The sequence below is a fragment of the Festucalex cinctus genome, chromosome 12 (genome assembly GCF_051991245.1).
Source record: "Festucalex cinctus isolate MCC-2025b chromosome 12, RoL_Fcin_1.0, whole genome shotgun sequence".
NCBI classification, from domain to species: domain Eukaryota; kingdom Metazoa; phylum Chordata; class Actinopteri; order Syngnathiformes; family Syngnathidae; genus Festucalex; species Festucalex cinctus.
Window position 1 is genome coordinate 2,620,301 of NC_135422.1, and position 19,605 is coordinate 2,639,905.

Genomic DNA, 19,605 nt, shown 5'->3' on the forward strand with positions numbered 1-19,605 from the left:
TTGTGCTTGTTGGCCTCTCACACAACAAACAAAAGGGTTTGCAAACACGGACGCTGGCCACCTCTCACACCTTTTTAAGCTTAGGCAAATTAGCTTAACCTTAGCGAGTTTAGCATTAGCGAGCGTACTAGCTTAGCATTAGCGAGCGTACTAGCTTACATTAGCAGGCTTAGCATTAGCGAGCTTCGCCTTGAGTGAGTGCACTAGCGAGCTTAGCATTAGCAAGGACGAATGGCTAACAAGCTAGTACACGCAACGGAAATGGATTTCAAATGGGACAAAACAACATCCTCGCTTCTTCCATTGGGTTGGTACGCTGCGTCAAAGGCCAGTGTAGGCTTCAACAAAACATTTTTGAATGAGATAAGTGAATAAAGAAATATAAAATCGCAGCTCATTCACTCATTTAATATTTTGATCTAATTAGATTTCTAACATGTTGAATTCTGAAGCATTTTTCTTGAAAAGTTACAATAAGTAAGCGATTCCAGTTTATTCGGGACTCGGCCGTTGACCTGAACGAGAATATCGAGTGCTGTTTACTACGTTTACACGCAGTCACTTATTCGGGGTTAAGGTCCGAATTCTGGTTTCTGAAACATTAGCGATAACACGTTTACATGCATGGCAGACAGTTACTCCCGCATACATGGTCATTGAGCTCAATTCGTGAGATGCAAGCACAACGTCATCATGCAAATAGACATTTCCGCTTTTAGCTTTCTACGTTCAATAAAAAATATGATATTATTGTCACTCACCACGGTGAATAAAGTAGTTGGTTTCTTCCTCGCTGTAAAAGTATGGTTCTTTGCTGCGTCGTCATGTTTGCTTAAATCTGACTGGGGAATTTCTGGCGGGAAGCACGGACTTATAGAAATGTATATATATGTGTGTATAGATACAAACTGCGGCATTGTCACCGTGGAGACAGAAAATAATGTAAAATTGGAACGGCGCGGCACAATACAAATCATTCCTGCAAATACAAATAGTGGAGAAGAAGAAACTAACATTCGGGTTTTAAATGGCTTATTGCCAACATGAAAACGTAGTCAGTGGCGGCCCCAAGATCGGCACTTGTCATCGACTAATGATAAAAATGAATACGCAAGTTGGGAGAAAGCGTCTCTTTTAGTTAATATCTGTTCAACTGTCAAAAAAGATGTACCTGGAACAAGTAGGGGAGCGGCTACTTTGACTTCATATGCTACAGAGCAGAAAGTCGACCTCTTCGATGGATTACCGCTGTCATGGCATGTCATGTCTTTATGAGAGCAGAGCAGGACAAACTATTGGGACAATAGCCATGACCTTGTCCCTCTTGTCAATTAGAGGTAAAAAGGGAGCTCTCATTTTGCTCTAAGCTGAACTGCATTTAATGGTGATGACTTGCACTGGGATTCCCCTCAGTTGTCTACAGAGCACGGTTGTTTTGCAACAGATTGTGTCTTTATGTGGCTTCATATGTGCAAAAGCTAAAATATGACGGATCAAGGATATCTTGAATTATGTAAATACAACAGCAAGACACTAAGTAATTTCATTTAAAAGCTATCTTGAACAAATGCACAGAACAGATGACTAATGTATACAGGACTGTGTCAGAAAATTTGAATATTGTGCTAAAGTCCATTATTTTCTGTAATGCAATTAAATAAGCAAAAATGCCATACATTCTGGAATCATTACAAATCAACTGAAATATTGCAAGCCTTTTATTGTTTTAATATTGCTGATTATGGCTTTTTTTTTTTTTTACTTGGTCTGAGGAAATATTCTAATATTTTGAGAAAAGATATTTGGCTGAAAATGCCATAATCAGCAATATTAAAACAATAAAAGGCTTGCAATATTTCAGTTGATTAGTAATGAATCCAGAATGTATGGCATTTTGCTTATTTAATTGCATTACAGAAAATAATGGACTTTACCACAATATTCTAATGTTCTGACACAGTCCTGTAGATAATTTATATACACATCCAAATATATGCTTTTTCCTCTTTTTTTGGGTGGGGTAGGGTGGCTTCGAGGAGGAGTGAGGGGGGAGGAGGGGTCGAGTAAGAGCCACTTTCTTATGTTAAGCAGGCGTGCGGCTGTCCTCTATTGTGTGGTGTGAGGACTCTTTTCTCTGGCCAATTTGAGCATGCCTCGGTGGCCAGACTGGCTCTGGCCCCCTGACGCATTATACAGAGCTGTAACAAAAGCGAGAGAATGTTGCCTTGTTCCTCAGCGTGCCCCCCTCATTGCTCCACTCTACACTACGATCCCCCTGGCTGTCCTCCCGCTCCTTCACAGACACACACACACACACCCACACAAGGGCCAGCCCACTCTGGGCCTCCGGCCGACTTGTCAGTCTAACGGAGCGCGACAGACGTCAATCCTTAATTAATCACGAATACGCGGCGGGGGCTCAAAACATTATTGAACGATATTGAAAACATTCTAATAAGCTTGTCGCACTGCCAAGGTGCAATAGAAACCCGGCCAGAAGGGCAACTGCACACGCACGCGCATCCTTGTATCCAAAAATACCCCCCCTATGCCCACTTTTTATCCCGTTCTTTGTTTTCGGGGTGGCTGGATGGGGGTGAGGCTTCATTCATCTCCGCGCTGCATCGTCTGGAAGGAGTGGAGCTCGGCCAGATTTAAATATGATGACGGGTGTGACGAAAGGAAGACCGGAAGATGCCAAAACACAGCAGAATTCTTCAACACAGCTGGTTGGCAGGCAATTATTTAACATGACAACAAAAGAGAAGCCACCGTGCAACTGCCTATAACTTGCGTATCTGCATCCTCACTAAGCTCATCTTCAGTCTACAAATGTGGAACAAGGCTACGAGGACACCTGTCCGGAACGCTTACATGAGCCGAAATGAACAATATAGGCCCACTTTGAAGCTTTAATTGGACACACTCTGCAAGGGTGTGATTGTGTCTGTGGAAATGTGTGATGTCAGAAAGTGATGCTGGATGAAAAAGACAGTCACTACTTTTATTCTACATAGAAATGTATCACCTTTGTTTTATTTTCTCCCATTTTTCATGATCTGTACTCAAATAACTAAGACTTTTACTATGTACACAAAGCCCTCTTTCTTACAGATATTTAAAAAAAAAAAAATCTGCCATTGAGCGCTTCTCCTTTGCCAAGATAATCCTGGGGGAAGATTGCAGGCGTTTTAGGACCAAGGGGGAGGAGCTTTAAAAAAAGTGACTCGGAAGTGGTGCTCTCTCTATTCTGCAATTCATGGTTACGTTTGTGCACGAGCGATTTGAGATGCAGTTGAAGGTTCTAAAACCTTCCTATGTTTGTTTGATAGTTTGTTGCATTTGTTAAAAAAAAAAAAAAAGTTTTTTTTTTATTTTGTATTTATCGTCTTTGTTTTTCCTCTATGCTGTTATGACGTACTCACCTTTTTTTACTAACTGTCTGTTTACATGTATTTCTATATTATAAAAAAACATCTTGTGATGTCTTGTATATGACGTACTGTAAGTTCTTTCTGATTGAGCAGTATTTGGCAAACTAATTACTGCTACCAAGAGGCTTGACATGATTGTAAATATGTATTTTAGTGTGGATGTTTTTTTTTGTTTTTTTTTAATACAAATGAAGCAGTGTTGACGGAATTTCTTTCTCCATAGAGAGGGGTGGTATATTTGGTTTTAAAAGTACTTAGGTGTGTAGACATTGCATACGAAGGAGATGTGTTTCACTGCGTGAGGCAAATGTTGGCCATACCAGATACGGCCTGGAATAGTCCCCACTGCCCCACAAGGTCAAACTAAAGATTTTAGAATAGCTTTTTATTGTGGGCAGGCTAAGCAAGACACGTGCAAAGGTCATAAAGTAGATTTAGACACATTTGTGAACAATATCTGGGTCTATTAGTCTGAAATCTTGGAGTTCAGCTAATTCATGAAAAATGGGAACAAAAATAAATGATTTTGCATTTTTGTTTTTGGTATCAATAATCCGAACTACGACCAAACCAAATTACATTATCCAAACAAAAAAAAAGACACAAAATGATGATTTGTGGTTTCATCGTGCAGACAAGCGCTTAAATGAAATGCTGATGCAGTAGCACTACCTGCTGGTCGTACCTGATCATTGCTAGTGAAGCCTTTGTGCATGATGTGGTAGAGGTGCACCAGGAAGTCAGTGTTTGGGAGGACATCCTGGTGTCTGGTCATCATCTCACAGATCAGCTTATAGGCCTGCAGCTTTCCTGCTTTGTATTCTGCTGGTAACATGGTGGCCTGTGTGAGAGATGGACAAGCACGCGCTTTGTCAACAAGGTGCATCAGTCAAATCGCTCTTGCTGTACAAGAGAGAATTCCGCTAATTTTTCCCTTTTCACCATAGCTGATTTAAGTCAATAGCCATTCTGGCAGTATAATAAATTAATGGACAACAGAAGGTTAAATTTTACAATTTACAACTTTGCAAATAATAAAAAAACTAGTGAAATCCATTTTAAGAGCTCGCTGTATTACATCATTTGCCTTTACAAAATTTTAATGATCACATCTGGACAAAATTGTTGGTGACCAATAAGTCATAATTAGAAATGTGCTAAAATCAAACTACTAAAAATTTAGTCATGTCTTTTTCGTGATCAAACAATTATTTGTGGCCATGAAAAAAAAATGGTGTTAACACTAACTCTTCAAAACACCCCAGGAATAGTTCAAAGATTTGTTCTTCACCATTTGGGGGTGTTTTATGAGTGTCTAGTGGGTTTTTATCTCATAAAGAACACATGACCTGTGACTGAGCAGCACATTTTGCTCCAGAATTTCCTGTGCTTGACGCAACAAAAACAGTAGTGAGCCTCCTCCTTTTTTTTCATAAAAGGTACAGTGTTGTTCCTTGTATGCTTCACATCAAGATCACGTGACCTGACAAAAAGCTTCAGTTTCGTCCCATTTGTCCAAGGACGTTCTCATTCATAAGCGTTACTCAACAAATTTTAATCATATTCGACAGCATTCAAATTGTGCTGCTACTGAATCTGTTTTGTAAGCTTAAAACAGAATGGTGCACTTTTTTTTAAACATAATTGTTCAGCTTAATTAGGAACGTTCGATGCTGTTCCTTAGAGGTTACGAGTTGTTGGTACCCTGAAGAGCCATGACGCGAGCATACGGAGGGGTGGAATGAATGGAGGCTGGGGAGGAGAAGACTGGTTGTCCACACTGATACCAAGGTTATCTCGAATCTGGAAGCACGGGTCAAAACAACAAATAAAGAGTCATTTCTGGAAGAAATGCGGTGTCGAGAAGTTTAGTGTTTCTAAAGATTTGCAAGTCTGATTGGTTTTCCACTTTACCTTTGCGAGTTTTTGCCACAGCTCATAGAGATAAGAGAAGACTTTGGCATGGATTTTGGGGCATCTGATGTTGTTGACATCTCCGAGGATACCCAAAATCCTCCTCCATAGGACAAAGGCTGAATCAGGATGCCATCCTGTCAGCGTGCCACCTGCAATTATGCTGACATCGTCCGTCAGACACTCGCTGCTGTCTACATGGTCAAAAAAAAAATTCAAAATAAAAAAAGTTAGTATGCGATGATAGTCTTCATTTTGCCAGCAATTTGTTTTATTGCTGCGACTGTGACAGAATGAGTCCAAGCGTTTTTCAATGAGACATAAGATTTAATCAATAAGTGATGGGAATCAATTTATTATCTATATGTAGTATGGTGTACACATTTGCAACCATCATGAGTTGATTAAATCCTTGTCCACCGAAACGCTGATCTGTAAAAATCATTTTAGAAAATATACATGCAACAGCCAAGTGAGTTCCTCAGGATTTGTGGGAAGACAGCGCCACTTAGTGGGCAACAGAGCGGTGACAAAGGGAGAGGGATTAGATGATGGGGAACAGAAAATTGTCAGGTCAAGTGGCAGTAATTGATGCAGAATGTTTTCAACCAATAATTTATGGAACAGATGAAGCAACAGATGCGTGAGTGAGGATAAAAGTATGTTAAGACGCGAAGTCACGGTTGAGGGAGCGTGTGAGGGACTCGGCGACGAGTCGCAGCTATGGAGCAGTACCCAAGTGATGTGGCATATGTAAGACAGACTGATGAATGCTGTCGTCCAGGGGGCAATCCTGCGGGCACTCGGTGTGCACCACGAGGGCTGGGGAGGCGGGGGGGTTCTGAGGATAGTGGTAGTGGTGTTGGGGTGGGGATGAAGAGTGGGGGGAGAGAGTACACTCAGGACCTATAAACAAGGGACAGGGATAAAAAAAAAAAAAAAAATGGGTTTGGGGAGGGGAGCAGAATGACAAAGACAAAAACTTCATGATGATCACAAACAAACAAACAAACAATAAAAAAGTCACAACGGTGTGTTCGTGTGTAAGGGTCTTTTCTTCCATGCATGCTACCAAAATACTAAACCCAATGCTTCCAAAGCAGGCTAAAACTAAAGTATCTATTTACTATATGCACTTTCCTAATAAGTCCTGTGCATTGACATCACGGGGGGAAAAAAAAGAAAAAGAAAAAGAAAAAAAAAAGCTTGTGTATGATTTGTCACCTGCCAGAGCCTCGTGATGGCTGAGCAGCAGACTCCCCTGGCTCTGGGGGTCAGCGGTCACGTCCATGTGGGTTGACTGGGTGGACTGATTGTCAACTTCCTCGTCAAACACCTGCCAGGTGACCTCACCTTCATTCAGGTAGCCATTTGACGTCTCGCTGCTAATGCTCTCACCTGGGAAAGGAAAGCAAGTGTGTGAAATGGACCATAATGAGAGTTTAGTAATGAACTAATTCACTCCAAGCCATTTTCACTGAAGCAACCCCCTTATTTACTGGATTTTTTCGACAGTATAAACTTTGGATTCTGTCTTTCTTCTTATACGTACATTTCTTTTGCTAATCATTGATTGTTATGACCAAATAAACAAAACAAAATTAATACAACAGATGCATGGACATAATCAGAAATATGATTCTAACTTTTCTCTCGGAGCTTGGCCCTTGCGCAGTGATGGTACCCCTCAGCACTATTCTCCATCTCAGATGGACTGCTGCTTTGGCGGATCAGGATCTACAAGCACATGAAAATATAACAAATATATTGCCTTTGTCATTCAGTTTATTTCCATCGCTGTAATATAACATTTCAATACAAATTAAACAGGCGTCTCACAACTGGCGGTTCACTGCCCTCTCGCCTCTCAGATGTTCCGCTATCAGAACCACAGGAAGTCGGTGAATGCGCCCTCTTCTGGGCTGGAGAGCAGCACGTGAGATAACAGATATGGATTAAAAAAGGTGGTCAAATAAAGATATGTTGACAATGCATCTATAAAACTATGACTTATATAGCAATGCGCACCAACAGCAACACAATACCACCCCAAAAATCATGTTTAATTGCTAATTTCATATGCAAAAAAATAATATCACACATGTATTAGCCATACACATCAAACTTTAAATATGTTAATGTGTCGTAATAACAGACGACGTGGGAAGAGACCAATTGTATTGATCCGTTCAAAAAATATTACATTGCCCATATTCGGACAAACGGGTGATTATGTCTGACATCGACATATCCTAAAAGTTGCTCAACAAAACAAATTTTCTCTCTACTTGCCTATATATTGGTCATAATGCTATGACCACAAGTTCAGTGTAATAAAAAAAAAACCCGAAATAAAAATACTGCAACTCCAAACGGAACATAAAGATTGCTCAGTTTTAACTGCCAGACAGGTAATTATTTTTACTGCAACTTTGGCCACGCACAAGGTGGGCACTTGCCGTTTTGGCGCCGTCGCTTCAATTGAAAAAACGTTCAATTTGGAGTCACGACACAAAGTATATCCAGTTGACGAGCAATTACTTTTTTTTCAGATAGAAAACTGCATTTTGTATTTGCTCGTGTTGTCTTCGTGAAATACATATGTACTGTAATTCTTTTACACAGCTGCTTGTACCTTGTAATGTGTCAGAAAGCTGCTGCGTAATGTCCGAGGTGCTGCTGCTCCGTGGAAGCGGGCTATCGCCGCCGCCTAATTCTTCCCCACATTCTGACAGCTGGCACTCCTCTACATCTGCTCAAAAATGCACAAGATGACACGAAATAAGGCAATAGTGATATAAGCAGCCAATCTTTATTCAAATCCTGACGTGTAACCACAACAAGCAAACTTAAGGCATGCACACATGCAGTGGTAATGTAGATGCAAGTTTTTTTTCCCCACAGGAGAGTCTGTGGAAACCCTCTGCAACATGTGGCGGTACAGACGACAGTTTATGATACGAGGACAGGTGAATGATAAACAAAAAAACAAAAAAAAGGGTGGAGCCCACAAACACTCAGATGCTGTCCATTCACCTCTCCAAAGCCACTTTACCTGAGAGTCTGTGAGAGCAAGCAGAGTTACCCGAAGCGATACCAGGCAAGAAAGAGCTCACAGTGTGGAGCAGCGTAGGAACACTTTTAGTAGTGGGCAAAGCCTCGCATAGATGAACACAGTTGCTGATGGACTGGCTTCGTTTAGCTTCCATCAGTGGAAGAGAGAACAGAATGTGAAAAAAAGGGAAGGAATAAAGAGAATAAAGACAACATTCAAAAATAGTGGTGGGGAGTACTGTATGAAGAAAATACTGTTAACATGATTTATTTATTAAGGGCTGTGTCTACATACATTATACACATGTAGTTTGAAGATAATTGCTAAAAACGAGTAAGCTCTAAGAACAATGTAGTGCTGAATTGTTGAAATAAAGCTCCCACACTAGTATAAACATGGTATTGTGATGAATATTGTGTTTGTGGAGCAAGAATTAAGCACTTTAATTCACCCTTTTCATCCATGTTAAGGGCAAGACATTTTATCCTGCCCCAATCCCCACTGAAATTAACGCTTGTCTGTTTCGGGGTTTACTTCCTTTTTCCAATGCGACGTGCAAACGCCACAGGGGCTCGGCGTCGGTCACAGATCTTCACAGACTTGAATTCTGCATCGGCCATGTTTGGATCCAGAATGATGGGTCTGTAGGAGACTATCTCCTCATTTTTTTTTTCAACACTGACTAGGGTTGTCACAAGAACCGATACTTCGGTACCAAGTCGATGCCAAGATTCTGAAAATGTGACGGTACTGCCTTTTCTACAGTGCCCGAAGCACCGTTGGTATCGAGGCGGCATATCTGGCCGCGTCTTTTGTGTTGTTTTGGGGGTGTTTGTTTATTTTGTTTTATTATTTTTTTTTAAATCCCACACTCACTCACTGACTCACTCAAGCTTACATCATGTAAAGTGGGTGGATATGAGGGCATATCTGGCAACCACGCCAGAATAATACCTGATAATATTTTGTATAGGGGAATGCAATTTCCAATCTAAGATCATTTACATGGCCAGCATTAATTAAAGCTGGATACTTTTTCATTGATTTTACCTAACAAATACAAGTCCCTACCAGAAGCTTTCTGCCGGACAATGTTGCGAGCCTTCTCCACACCAGGAGCACCCGACGTGGTGGCAGAACGGATCCTCATCGGCTCCTGAGCTCCTGTCCCAGCCAGGTCTCCTTGGTTCCTCCAACTTAGTGAGAAGGAACGCGCCACTGCAGCTGCTTTCTGGGAGTCCTGAATCGCTCCTGCCAAGGAGAGCACATTTGTCTGTTATAGTATTTTGGTGATAATCTGGATTGTTTGCCGTGCTTTTTTTAATTTAGCCTTAAGTGCTAAAGGTATAATGAATGTTACAGTCTAAACACAGTTGGGTCAAAATGAACCCAAAGTGGGTCAAAAAGAGACAGACTCAACATTTTGGGTTGTTCAATTAACCCGAAATGTTGGGTCATATGAATAACCCACAAACCAACCTAGGGTCAAATGAATAACCCACAAAAGAAAACAAAAATGTTTTATTTGTGGGTTATTAACTCATTTGCTCCCAATAACGTGTAAATACGTTTTTTTTTAATGTTGTAAGTGTCCCAAAGACGTATTCATACATTTTTTTTGTGTTTGAGCATACAGAAGGCTTTGATGCAGCCTCTCAGCTGCAAAGAACGGTTGCAGAAATGGTAGTTATTACACAAATGGCCAGCAGGTGGCAGCAGAACAAAGGAGATCAACCAGGGCCATGTAGGAAAAAAGCTAAATTACTTACAATTTTAAATAGATTTGTGAAACTTAGCTCTCTTCTAATGCTAATCGCTGCAAAACGGAAACAGACAGAAACATACTTTTTTCCCTGATGAAAGAAGAGACTTTAATCTTTCTTTTGGTAGGTTCCATGCTTTTATAGCAATTGAATACAATATTCTGTGGGCCTTGCAAAATCAGTCAAAATCCAGTAAAACAGCCGGGAGCGAACAGAGTGAATGAGTTAATTTAATTTGCTCCAATATTTGGGGCTAGATACCTTAAAAAGTTGGGTCGGTTGGCAGACTTGAGGCTGACAAATTAAAGTCAGCCTGAAATAAAAGCATCTGTTATTTTGTCTAGGCCTTGGCAAAGACCATTATATCTCTTCTGGATTTTCCTAATGTCTGAGGCTAATTTGAGACACAGATGAAAAATCACTGATCGCTTTCGTCATCCAATTACGTTTCTCTCACCACGTGCTCGCTGCTTCTTCTCCTTCTGCTCGCTGAGTTTATCCAGAGGCAGGTTGGCCATGTCTAGGCCGTAAACCGAGCGGGCCAGCACGGCCGTCAAGGAGTCCATGATGCTGGCCCACTCTGTCACCAACTCCTCCCAGCAAGTCAGAGACGACAGCACTGTCAGCAGCTCATCCCACAACTCCCGAGAGATGTAAACGCACAGGTTCGCTCGCACCCATGCCACAATGATGGTCTAAACATAAGAATAAATGTGAATCGTTGCACTTCAAAAAGATGTGACGAAAGACACCACTCATAGTTTGTAAAATATACCGCATTTTCCGCACTATAAGGCGCACCTAAAAGCCTTCAATTTTTTCAAAAGCAGACCATGCGCCTTATAATCCAGTGCGCCTTATATATGGATCAATATTGAGCCGCAACAGGTCTCGCTGTCAAGACGCTATCGGTGACCCTGCACGATCAGTGACGCGCATGTGCAGAAGATCTTGGATCGCTAGCTAATGCTAATACTTTAGCTCAGAGAAAATAACAAAACAGCTGTTTATTCATTTTGGGAGTGAATGGAGTTGTCAGAAAGCTGGTTTGTAATCTACTAATAAAGTTTGACTGACCTATCTGACTGTTTTGTTGACATTCCCTTTAGCGCAGCACCATCAAATGGATGCATAACGTAACCCCAGCCTCTACTATAGCACCATATATATGGAAAAAGTTTTAAAATATGTCATTCACTGAAGGTGCGCCTTATAGTGCGGAAAATACGGTAATATAAATATATATAAATATAAATATTAAACTGATGAAAGAAAGACATACCCGAAAAAGTATGGATGCCAAACTTTCAGCAAAGCTGTCTTTTCTTTGGTTTTCTGATGGCCTCTTCATCACTGCTTCAGTGATCCTCAGTAGGACCTGTAACATCTGCTCCCTGCGGACAATAAAACAGAATAAAGAGTGGCATGACAGAAAAATAAAAAAATAAAAAAATAAAATAGTCAACCAGGTAGAACACATTTTATACTGACCAGGTCTGTGTGTTCATTGTGTGCTCCATGATCATGTGCCGGTATATGCTCAAGACGCACTTGCACACCTCAACCTGATTCTCCAGGAGCTTGGGTACATCCTGGCACGGCTCAAGGAGAAATACATTCGCCGAGTTTGTCAGGAAGACCTACAATTGTTAGAGACATATGAATACAGTAATCTAGTAATGATGACAGACATGATCCAAATGATGTCAAACAGACAGACAGACCTGGAGTGTGGGCTGGATGCCCGCCTTGATGTCCCTGTTCTGCTCCTCCGTGAGAAAACCTCGATTGATCGCGCTGCTGAAAGAGTAGGTCCTTCCCCAACTTGACGAGCGCTTGTGGCCGTGACTCTCAAGTATCTGTTAAAAGACACGGCGGGTCAACCTCTCAAATCTAAAAAAAAAGATCAATTATGAGACTAACAATTAAAGAATTTTGCAACTTATGACAGAAACTTGGAGAATACATTTATTGTAAACTGCACCTCTCTCAAAGTCCATCTCAAACATTGGCTTAAAATAAATATTAGACGAATTAGTTTCTACACAACCAGTTTCACTCGTCACAAAATACTTCCTTTATAATTGCTTGTTTCGTTTGTACGATTAGTGCACACTTGAACCAATTTGCAATGACTGTTTCCGTTTATTGAATGCTAAGTAGAAACGTTGGCATGAATGCAGGTTTTTTTTATATTGATTTTTTTCACTTACCTGTCATACCATCATTGATTTATTTATTTTTTCGTATCTATTACATATAATGGAACTGCAAAAAACTGTAGTTATGTTCACATAGTCAAATTGAAATGCACTTCATATTGATGTGCATTACTAACCTTTGTCCCTCTTAAAGAAATCAAGAGCAGCTTGGATTACCTAAAAAAAACAACAACCACCAAGTCACACGGTTTAAAACTAAATGAGAGCAAAAATTTTTGAAAAAATAGTTAAAGGCGCAGTCTGCCGGATTCACTCAGGAAAATGCACTTTTTAAATACAGGATGTACACACTTTAACTTTCTCTCAGTCTACACATCTGTGTTCAATGCTCTGCGATTGGCTGGAGGGGTGTAACCACTGTCTTTGCACAGAAACGGCCCGCAGTTTAGAAAACAAACACAAAATGGCAAAATACAGGCGTGGGGGTGGGTTAGGACAAAATCACCACCACACATTAAGAGAAGCCCAGATCTGTAAATTGAGAAGTAGTTTGTTTGTTTCAATCCTGTATTGAAAAAGTGCATTTTCCTGAGTGAAACCAGCAGACAGCCCCGTTTAATGTACACATTTTTTTAACCTCTTTATGAATTACAATAACCATCCACTGTATCTAAAATGTTAAAATTCCACAATTTCGTCTATGAAAATGCATTTCTGCGTCAATGTAATCGTCAAAACATGTGCACCAATACCTGCGCTTGCGTGTTGTTATTCTCGGTGACGAGGATCTGTTCAGTGCCGTCATCCACGTCATCTTCCTGTGCGGTTTTGTCCGGCTCTGTCATAAAGCCGGGCTTCTCCTGAAGTATCCACATTCGGTAAACTTTGATCACCTTCCTGGTTGCCGATGCCTCGCAGGAGGGTAACAGGAAAGCCTTGGACGAGAACAACGATTGTTACATTTGCGGTGATGCTGTGGGACTGTATTAGCTGGAAAGAGCTTTGCAACAAATGGCCAGCAGAGGGCAACATTAACTATTTAATTTCAGGGAAACTGGAAAGGGCTTGAGATTCAATGGCAATTATATTGTGGACATTTAATAAGGAAGTAATAATATTTGACAAGAGTGCTATTGATACCTGGTGGAAGACCTCGTTGACAAAATTCACATTGTCCCTGGTTGACAGTAAGATGGCATGCACCATGTCATAGACGTACTGGTGCTCCTCCTCAATGCTACATAAACTGGAATCACTGGGTCGTCGATCTGAGAGCGTGCTGCTGTTGGAGTGGCTCTTCTCAGGTTCCCCCGTGGGCCCATTTGTGGCCCCTTCTGACGTCTTCTCCTTCTCCTTCTCCTTTTCCTGGCTGTTACCGCCTGCGGTGACAGTCTGGACACGGCATATTTGTGAGATACAACACAGCGACATCCACGTGTGCGCAACTTCCCACCTGGATGAGTTTGGGAAGGACCTCGGGACCGTTCTTTGAATTCTGCGCCGTGGCAGAACTGCTGATGTATTTCTTCTTGAGGAAGAAGGTGACCAGCCAGGTGATGAAAGCCACACGGGGAGCAAGGTACTGGTCCCTGGTGCAGAAGGTGCTCTCGTTGTTCCTTGTCACTGGCACATACAAGGGTTTTGGTCTATGATGCGGCAGGTCTAATTGCAGGAGAACGGGAGGAAGATGGGAAAGAACCAAAATAACCAGTGAGAACCCAGAGAAACCAGAAAGAGAGCGAGAGAGGCACAAAGAAACAATGCACCATGTGACTGGAAAGCTTTGAGAAAAAACAAAAACAAAAAAAACAATACAGTGCTGTGTTTACTATTATAATGTTTTTTTTAAATTAAATAACAGTTAAGTCATTGAAGTCATAGTCATTAACACTATCATAAGCACATGGCATCAAATGGATCTTTAAAGATACAAAAAATGTTTTTTTTTTTAATAGTTCAAAATTGTTCTTCAAAAGGTTCTCACCTTTCTCTTCAGTATTTATACATTTTTTCCACTATGGGATTTTATTCTAATGAGATTTTCTGGCACCCGGAGCGCCATACTGAACACACTGTCATGAAAAATGACTGATTTAGCTAAAGCCCCTAAAGCATGCTATAGAACCTTTAGTTAGTTACCTGCAATGTGGAATTGTAGGTCAATAGTAAAACTGCAGAGTTGTAATACAGTTGAATATTTTTGTGCAGGTGCACACACACACACACACAAAAAAGAAAAAACACCTTGGAGGCACCAGTGCAATCAGTACAAAACGTTAGTCTAGACTAGAGCAATGTTTACTAACCCCACCTTACCTAATAACGGCTTGTAGAGATTTGTGAGTTTGGTGAAGGAGGGGAATAGATGAGGAAGGTAGTACTTCTTGAACAGGCTGAAGAGAAACCTGAAGCCCGTCTCCTGGTTTTCTTTGTGCTTCCATTCTAAACTGGATGCCTGACAGGTTAGACAGAACAAAGACTGACAAGGTCAGGCTACAGGAGCGGAGCGGGACACGCAATCGCTCAGTCGCTCGCCGTTTATTGTTTGCTGCAATAAAAGATTGAAGGCACTGTAACTTACAAATCGCTTGCAAAGGGAAAATGGTTTTTGGCTGCGTGCAAATGGAATGATCACATTCACACTGTGCACACTTAACTGCCATCATGTTTGATTTCTCATTATTATCAACAGCAATTGTAAACTATAGACACACTTGAAGAAATGCTCATAATGTCACCCACAAACAACATCAAATTACCGTATTTTCCGCACTCGGTCGGGTATGTCTTTCTTTCATCAGTTTAATATTTATATTTATAGACCGTATTTTCCGCACTATAAGGCGCACCTAAAAGCCTTCAATTTTTTTCAAAAGCTGACCATGTGCCTTATAATCCGGTGCGCCTTATATATGGATCAATATTGAGTCGCAACAGTCAAGACGCTATCGGTGACCCTGCACGATCGGTGACGCGCATGTGCGGAAGATCCCGCCATCTTGGATCGCTAGCTAATACTAATACTTTAGCTCAGAGAAAATAATAAAACAGCTGTTTATTCATTTTGGGAGTGAATGGAGTTGTCAGAAAGCTGGTTTGTAATCTATTAATAAAGTTTGACTGACCTATCTGACTGTTTGACAGTTGACATTCCCTTTAGCGCAGCACCATCTAATGGATGCCTAACGTAACCCCAGCCTCCACTGTAGCGCTTTATATGCGGAAATTTTTTTAAAATATGTCATTCATTGAAGGTGCGCCTTATAATGCGGAAGCAAGCATATAAATCAAGACTGAGAACTATACTATAGCTGAACAATCAATAAAATACATACATATTGTTTTCAAAGAAAACATTTAACAATTCAATTTTCAAATTATACAATATTGTAATACTAAACTACAACAGCCAAAATCCATCCACGGTGGTTGAGAGGTGGTCTAAGTGTGGGAAAAAAAATAAAATAAAAAATAGCACTGTGTCATTTCCCTTGCAACATTATCAATTACCTGGGTAACCATGAACTTGAGAAGGGTTTCGAGAACGAAACAAGTCTGATCATCTGCTACCTTCTCGCCTGCCACAGCTGGAACAAGTGGGGTGATCTCTTCCGGCACCACTTTAGCTGTTCACATTGACACGTACGATGAGAAAAGAGCCACATCGGGGTCAAGCCAGAACTAAATATGAAGCAGAATATAAGTTATCGTGTGCACTTTTGTGCTCACCATCTGGCGGGTTGGAGAAAGGGTTGTAAATGATTGTGTCGAGGGTGCACGGGCCCCTGGACGAGGGCACTGCAGGGAAACCTGGCACCAGGCAGGCAAAAATAAGAAACTGCTCCTCAGCGCAATTGTCCCTCAAGGCTTGGAGCCACAGCAGGAAGAGACGAATCCCCTCACATCGGATCTAAATTTGAAAGAAAGAGAGAAGGATTAGCATGGCTATATGTAAAAAAAAAATGATGCAAAAGAGGAACCAACTTCCGCAGAGTGAGTAGTATGTACAAGTAAAAATGTGTGAGGATGGCCATAGAGAGCCGCAAGTATCTTGCTTAAGCTGCCCGACGGCATGTGCACAGGCGGTGGTTCTTTTGCCGTGACTGGCAACTCTCATGCTAGCGATTAGGGGTGTGAATTGCCTAGTACATGACGATTCGATTCAAATCACGATTCGATTTGATACAGATTAATCCTGATAATAAATTTATAAGTCGATTGTTGCGATTTTTTTTTAAATTCAAATGTATTTATTTTATTTTTTATTATTAATTATTAATTATTATTATTATTATTATTATTATTAATTTATTATTATTATTTATTTTATTATTATTATTTATTTATTATATTTTTTTTAATCTTGGTTTATGTAAAAAAAATACAATAAATACATAATAATAATAATAATAATAATAATAATAATATAAAATCAAGAAAAAAAATTGCAAAATTGATTTACTTTTTTGTTAAAAAAAAACAACAACAAAAAAAAAAAAAAATCGGAGACTTTAGTTTTAGGGCAAAATCGCCGAGCCCTAATTAGTTACATTTTTAACATTACCTTGAAAGAATTTCCAGTGTGTAGAAGCTTTTTCAGAATAGAACCTGAGAAAATAAAGCAACAAATGGTAAGCACGACTCATATTCACCGTAGCAAGCAACGGTCAGATTCCTCACAGTCGCAACAAGCACTACAAGGTGGACAGGTACGGGCGTCATCTTTACCAAGGCAGATTGACCTTGATGGGGGTCTTGGGAGAATTGTTAGGAAGGGGGTGGGGTTGGATGGAGACATTGATCTGATGAAAATGAACATTTGTTGGCTGACGTGCATTCATAGAAACAGTCTGCTGCAATCAAATGAGACAAAGCTTTGATTGCTTAATGTCTTGAGTGCGTGTGTGGTTGCGCATGTGTGTGAGAGAGAGAGTTAGGACATGCTCTCCAAATAAATGCCGACTGACATGTCTTGGGAGAAAACCCCGGGCTGCCAAGAAATTTTACCTCAGTGAAATTGTGTTCGGGATAAAATACAGTTCAACTGAAGGTCACTGTCATGATTTATTTGACTTGAGGGATGAATTAATGAAAACGTTTGATGTGGTTTTAGGACGAGAACAATAAATAGCAGATGTGATGTTATGTAAGTCTTGACTTTCCAAAATGAGAAATGGAGGTTGAAGAGCCGCGACTGTTGCGCTGCTGATGCCCAACAATAAAATGTTCTAATTGGGGTTATCCCATCTTGCAAGGGCTTTCCATTCCATGTGGGTCTGAAATCACGCCAGCATAATTCAATGACTTATTTGCATTTCAAATGAAGCCCTAATTAGTACTTCTCATTCCTATTCAATGCTAAGACTAATTAATTTCTCTTTGTTGTGCAAAACAAAGATATCTCAAATGTTATGGATGAATAGAGATGAAAAATGAGGTATAAATATCAGTGTAATATACTTACCAGTGAGAGAAAATGTTAGACATTTCATTTGTGAAAAAAAAAAAAAAAAAAAAAAAAGTGAGTGGCACACATACCTAGACTGTGAAACTGCCACCTGTTGTAGATTTTCTCCGGCAGAAGTTGCAGAATTTTCTGTTGAATACAAATTATGCAAAGTTAATCATAAAGCCAAACAAATGCCTCTCAAACAACATTTTTGGTGTTTTATGAAACACTCCATACTAGTACAGATTGCCTTTGTCAATCTTTTATCTAATCTAATAACAGTGATTAATTTGTGCTAAGTGATAGACCGATATTTTCAGAGCCGATGCTGATACCGATTATTAGTTGTCAAGGAGGCCAATAACCGATATTTCAAGCTGATATTCATTTGCAGTAAAAGAGAAAATAATAGCATAATTTTTTTTTTTTTAATTTTAAACATATAAAGAATAAACAGCTTTGTTAAATTAAAAATAAATAAATACATACATATTTTCTACCATAAATAAAGTTTTCCAAAATTTCAACATAATTTCTAAATTTGTTTTTTTAATTATTTTTTTTAATGTAAATTAATAAGTGTTGGGACTTCCCAGTGTTTGCAGTGAATAAATAATTAATTAAATAAATAAATACTTTTCTACTATAAATAAAGTTTTGCAAAATTTCAACATAATTCCTAAATTAATTTATTATTATTATTATTATTATTATTATTATTATTTTATTTTATTTATTTATTTTTAAATTTATCAATAGTGTTGGGACTTCCCAGTGTTAGCAGTGACAAATTTATGCAAAATTAAATATCTAATTTTGGGTTTTTGTCAGGGTTCTAAAAGATCTTCGCAGACAGTGAAAAATTGTCTGAATATGTTTGAAATGTCTTGGCAACAAGTACAATCCTGACGAAAACGCAAAAATTTGCTACGTTTGCAAGCATTCACTGCTCGGTGAGATTCCAGCTTTATCGACTTTTAGATGTGTAAAAAGGCCGATAATCGGTCCATCCCTAATTCGTGCAGTACCATTTGGCAAATATACACTTAGGGATCTCAGCCCTTTACCTCTACAAAAAAAACCTACACAGAAATGTCATTACCTCAACCCCCAACTGCCTTGCAACTCAATTAGCGTGCCCTAACCTTTCAGCGGCCTATCATTACTCTTAAACACAGCAGTATAGGTTAACTGCCTCCTATTTAGAGAGATGAAAAAATTGATGGGAGATGGAGGAAATGCTCACACACAAACGCACTACTGCTTACACAGATAATTATCATTGAACGTGAGCAATTCGTGTGCCAAGAGACGATCAAATCACGCTTTTTAATTAAGAGGTCAAGTCTACCATAATAAAAATGCTGGTCTGCCACAATTGGTGGAAAAAAAGAAGAAAGAGCTTTACAGGCCGCAAATGAGTTGAAGTCTGCATTTGGGTGAAAACGCTAAAATGATTTTAAATACTCGAGAAAACATCTTCAAACAAAAAACATCATCTGGTATACTTCAAAATGCATGAACTGAGGAGGCCCAGTTGATCAAGAAGGGAATGTAAAAAACAAACAAAAAAACCTCAACATAACTGTTGAATCGAGTCAATTTGTGGAGGAACTCAAACGTGTTACCTTCCCCTTCCTCTGCCAATTAGCGAGGGTCTTAAACATAGGTGGCCAAAACATACCTAATTCAAATTAAACTGCACTAATAAACTAGCCACAAGAGGGGGGTGCTGCTTTTAATATTGCGCTTTGATGAAAACATGTCAATTTAAATACTACAATATCACAAAAAAATCGTTTTTGTCAGACTGACATCTCTCGATTAG

The 19,605-nt window shown here is 39.8% G+C and overlaps 1 protein-coding gene across 5 annotated transcripts in view; it reads right to left on the reverse strand.

Moving 5' to 3' along the window:
- Nucleotides 1–19,605, reverse strand: part of ralgapa2 (Ral GTPase activating protein catalytic subunit alpha 2) — a 96,451-nt gene that overhangs the window by 59,659 nt on the left and 17,187 nt on the right. For 3 of the 5 annotated variants that reach the window (XM_077538485.1, XM_077538488.1, XM_077538487.1), the window contains exons 4-25: nucleotides 17,867–17,924; nucleotides 16,893–16,936; nucleotides 16,058–16,238; nucleotides 15,839–15,954; nucleotides 14,645–14,783; nucleotides 13,782–13,990; nucleotides 13,469–13,720; nucleotides 13,081–13,263; nucleotides 11,891–12,025; nucleotides 11,658–11,806; nucleotides 11,449–11,560; nucleotides 10,624–10,861; nucleotides 9,475–9,654; nucleotides 8,404–8,550; nucleotides 7,984–8,100; nucleotides 7,188–7,270; nucleotides 6,995–7,085; nucleotides 6,573–6,746; nucleotides 6,084–6,254; nucleotides 5,349–5,542; nucleotides 5,139–5,237; nucleotides 4,120–4,275 (exon numbers count right to left, since the gene is read on the reverse strand). In XM_077538485.1, coding sequence (XP_077394611.1) covers nucleotides 4,120–4,275; nucleotides 5,139–5,237; nucleotides 5,349–5,542; nucleotides 6,084–6,254; nucleotides 6,573–6,746; nucleotides 6,995–7,085; nucleotides 7,188–7,270; nucleotides 7,984–8,100; nucleotides 8,404–8,550; nucleotides 9,475–9,654; nucleotides 10,624–10,861; nucleotides 11,449–11,560; nucleotides 11,658–11,806; nucleotides 11,891–12,025; nucleotides 13,081–13,263; nucleotides 13,469–13,720; nucleotides 13,782–13,990; nucleotides 14,645–14,783; nucleotides 15,839–15,954; nucleotides 16,058–16,238; nucleotides 16,893–16,936; nucleotides 17,867–17,924 — 3,228 coding nt within the window. The remainder of the gene's footprint in view (nucleotides 1–4,119; nucleotides 4,276–5,138; nucleotides 5,238–5,348; nucleotides 5,543–6,083; nucleotides 6,255–6,572; nucleotides 6,747–6,994; nucleotides 7,086–7,187; nucleotides 7,271–7,983; nucleotides 8,101–8,403; nucleotides 8,551–9,474; nucleotides 9,655–10,623; nucleotides 10,862–11,448; nucleotides 11,561–11,657; nucleotides 11,807–11,890; nucleotides 12,026–13,080; nucleotides 13,264–13,468; nucleotides 13,721–13,781; nucleotides 13,991–14,644; nucleotides 14,784–15,838; nucleotides 15,955–16,057; nucleotides 16,239–16,892; nucleotides 16,937–17,866; nucleotides 17,925–19,605) is intronic. The other 2 variants (XM_077538489.1, XM_077538490.1) reach the window with 2 other exon arrangements.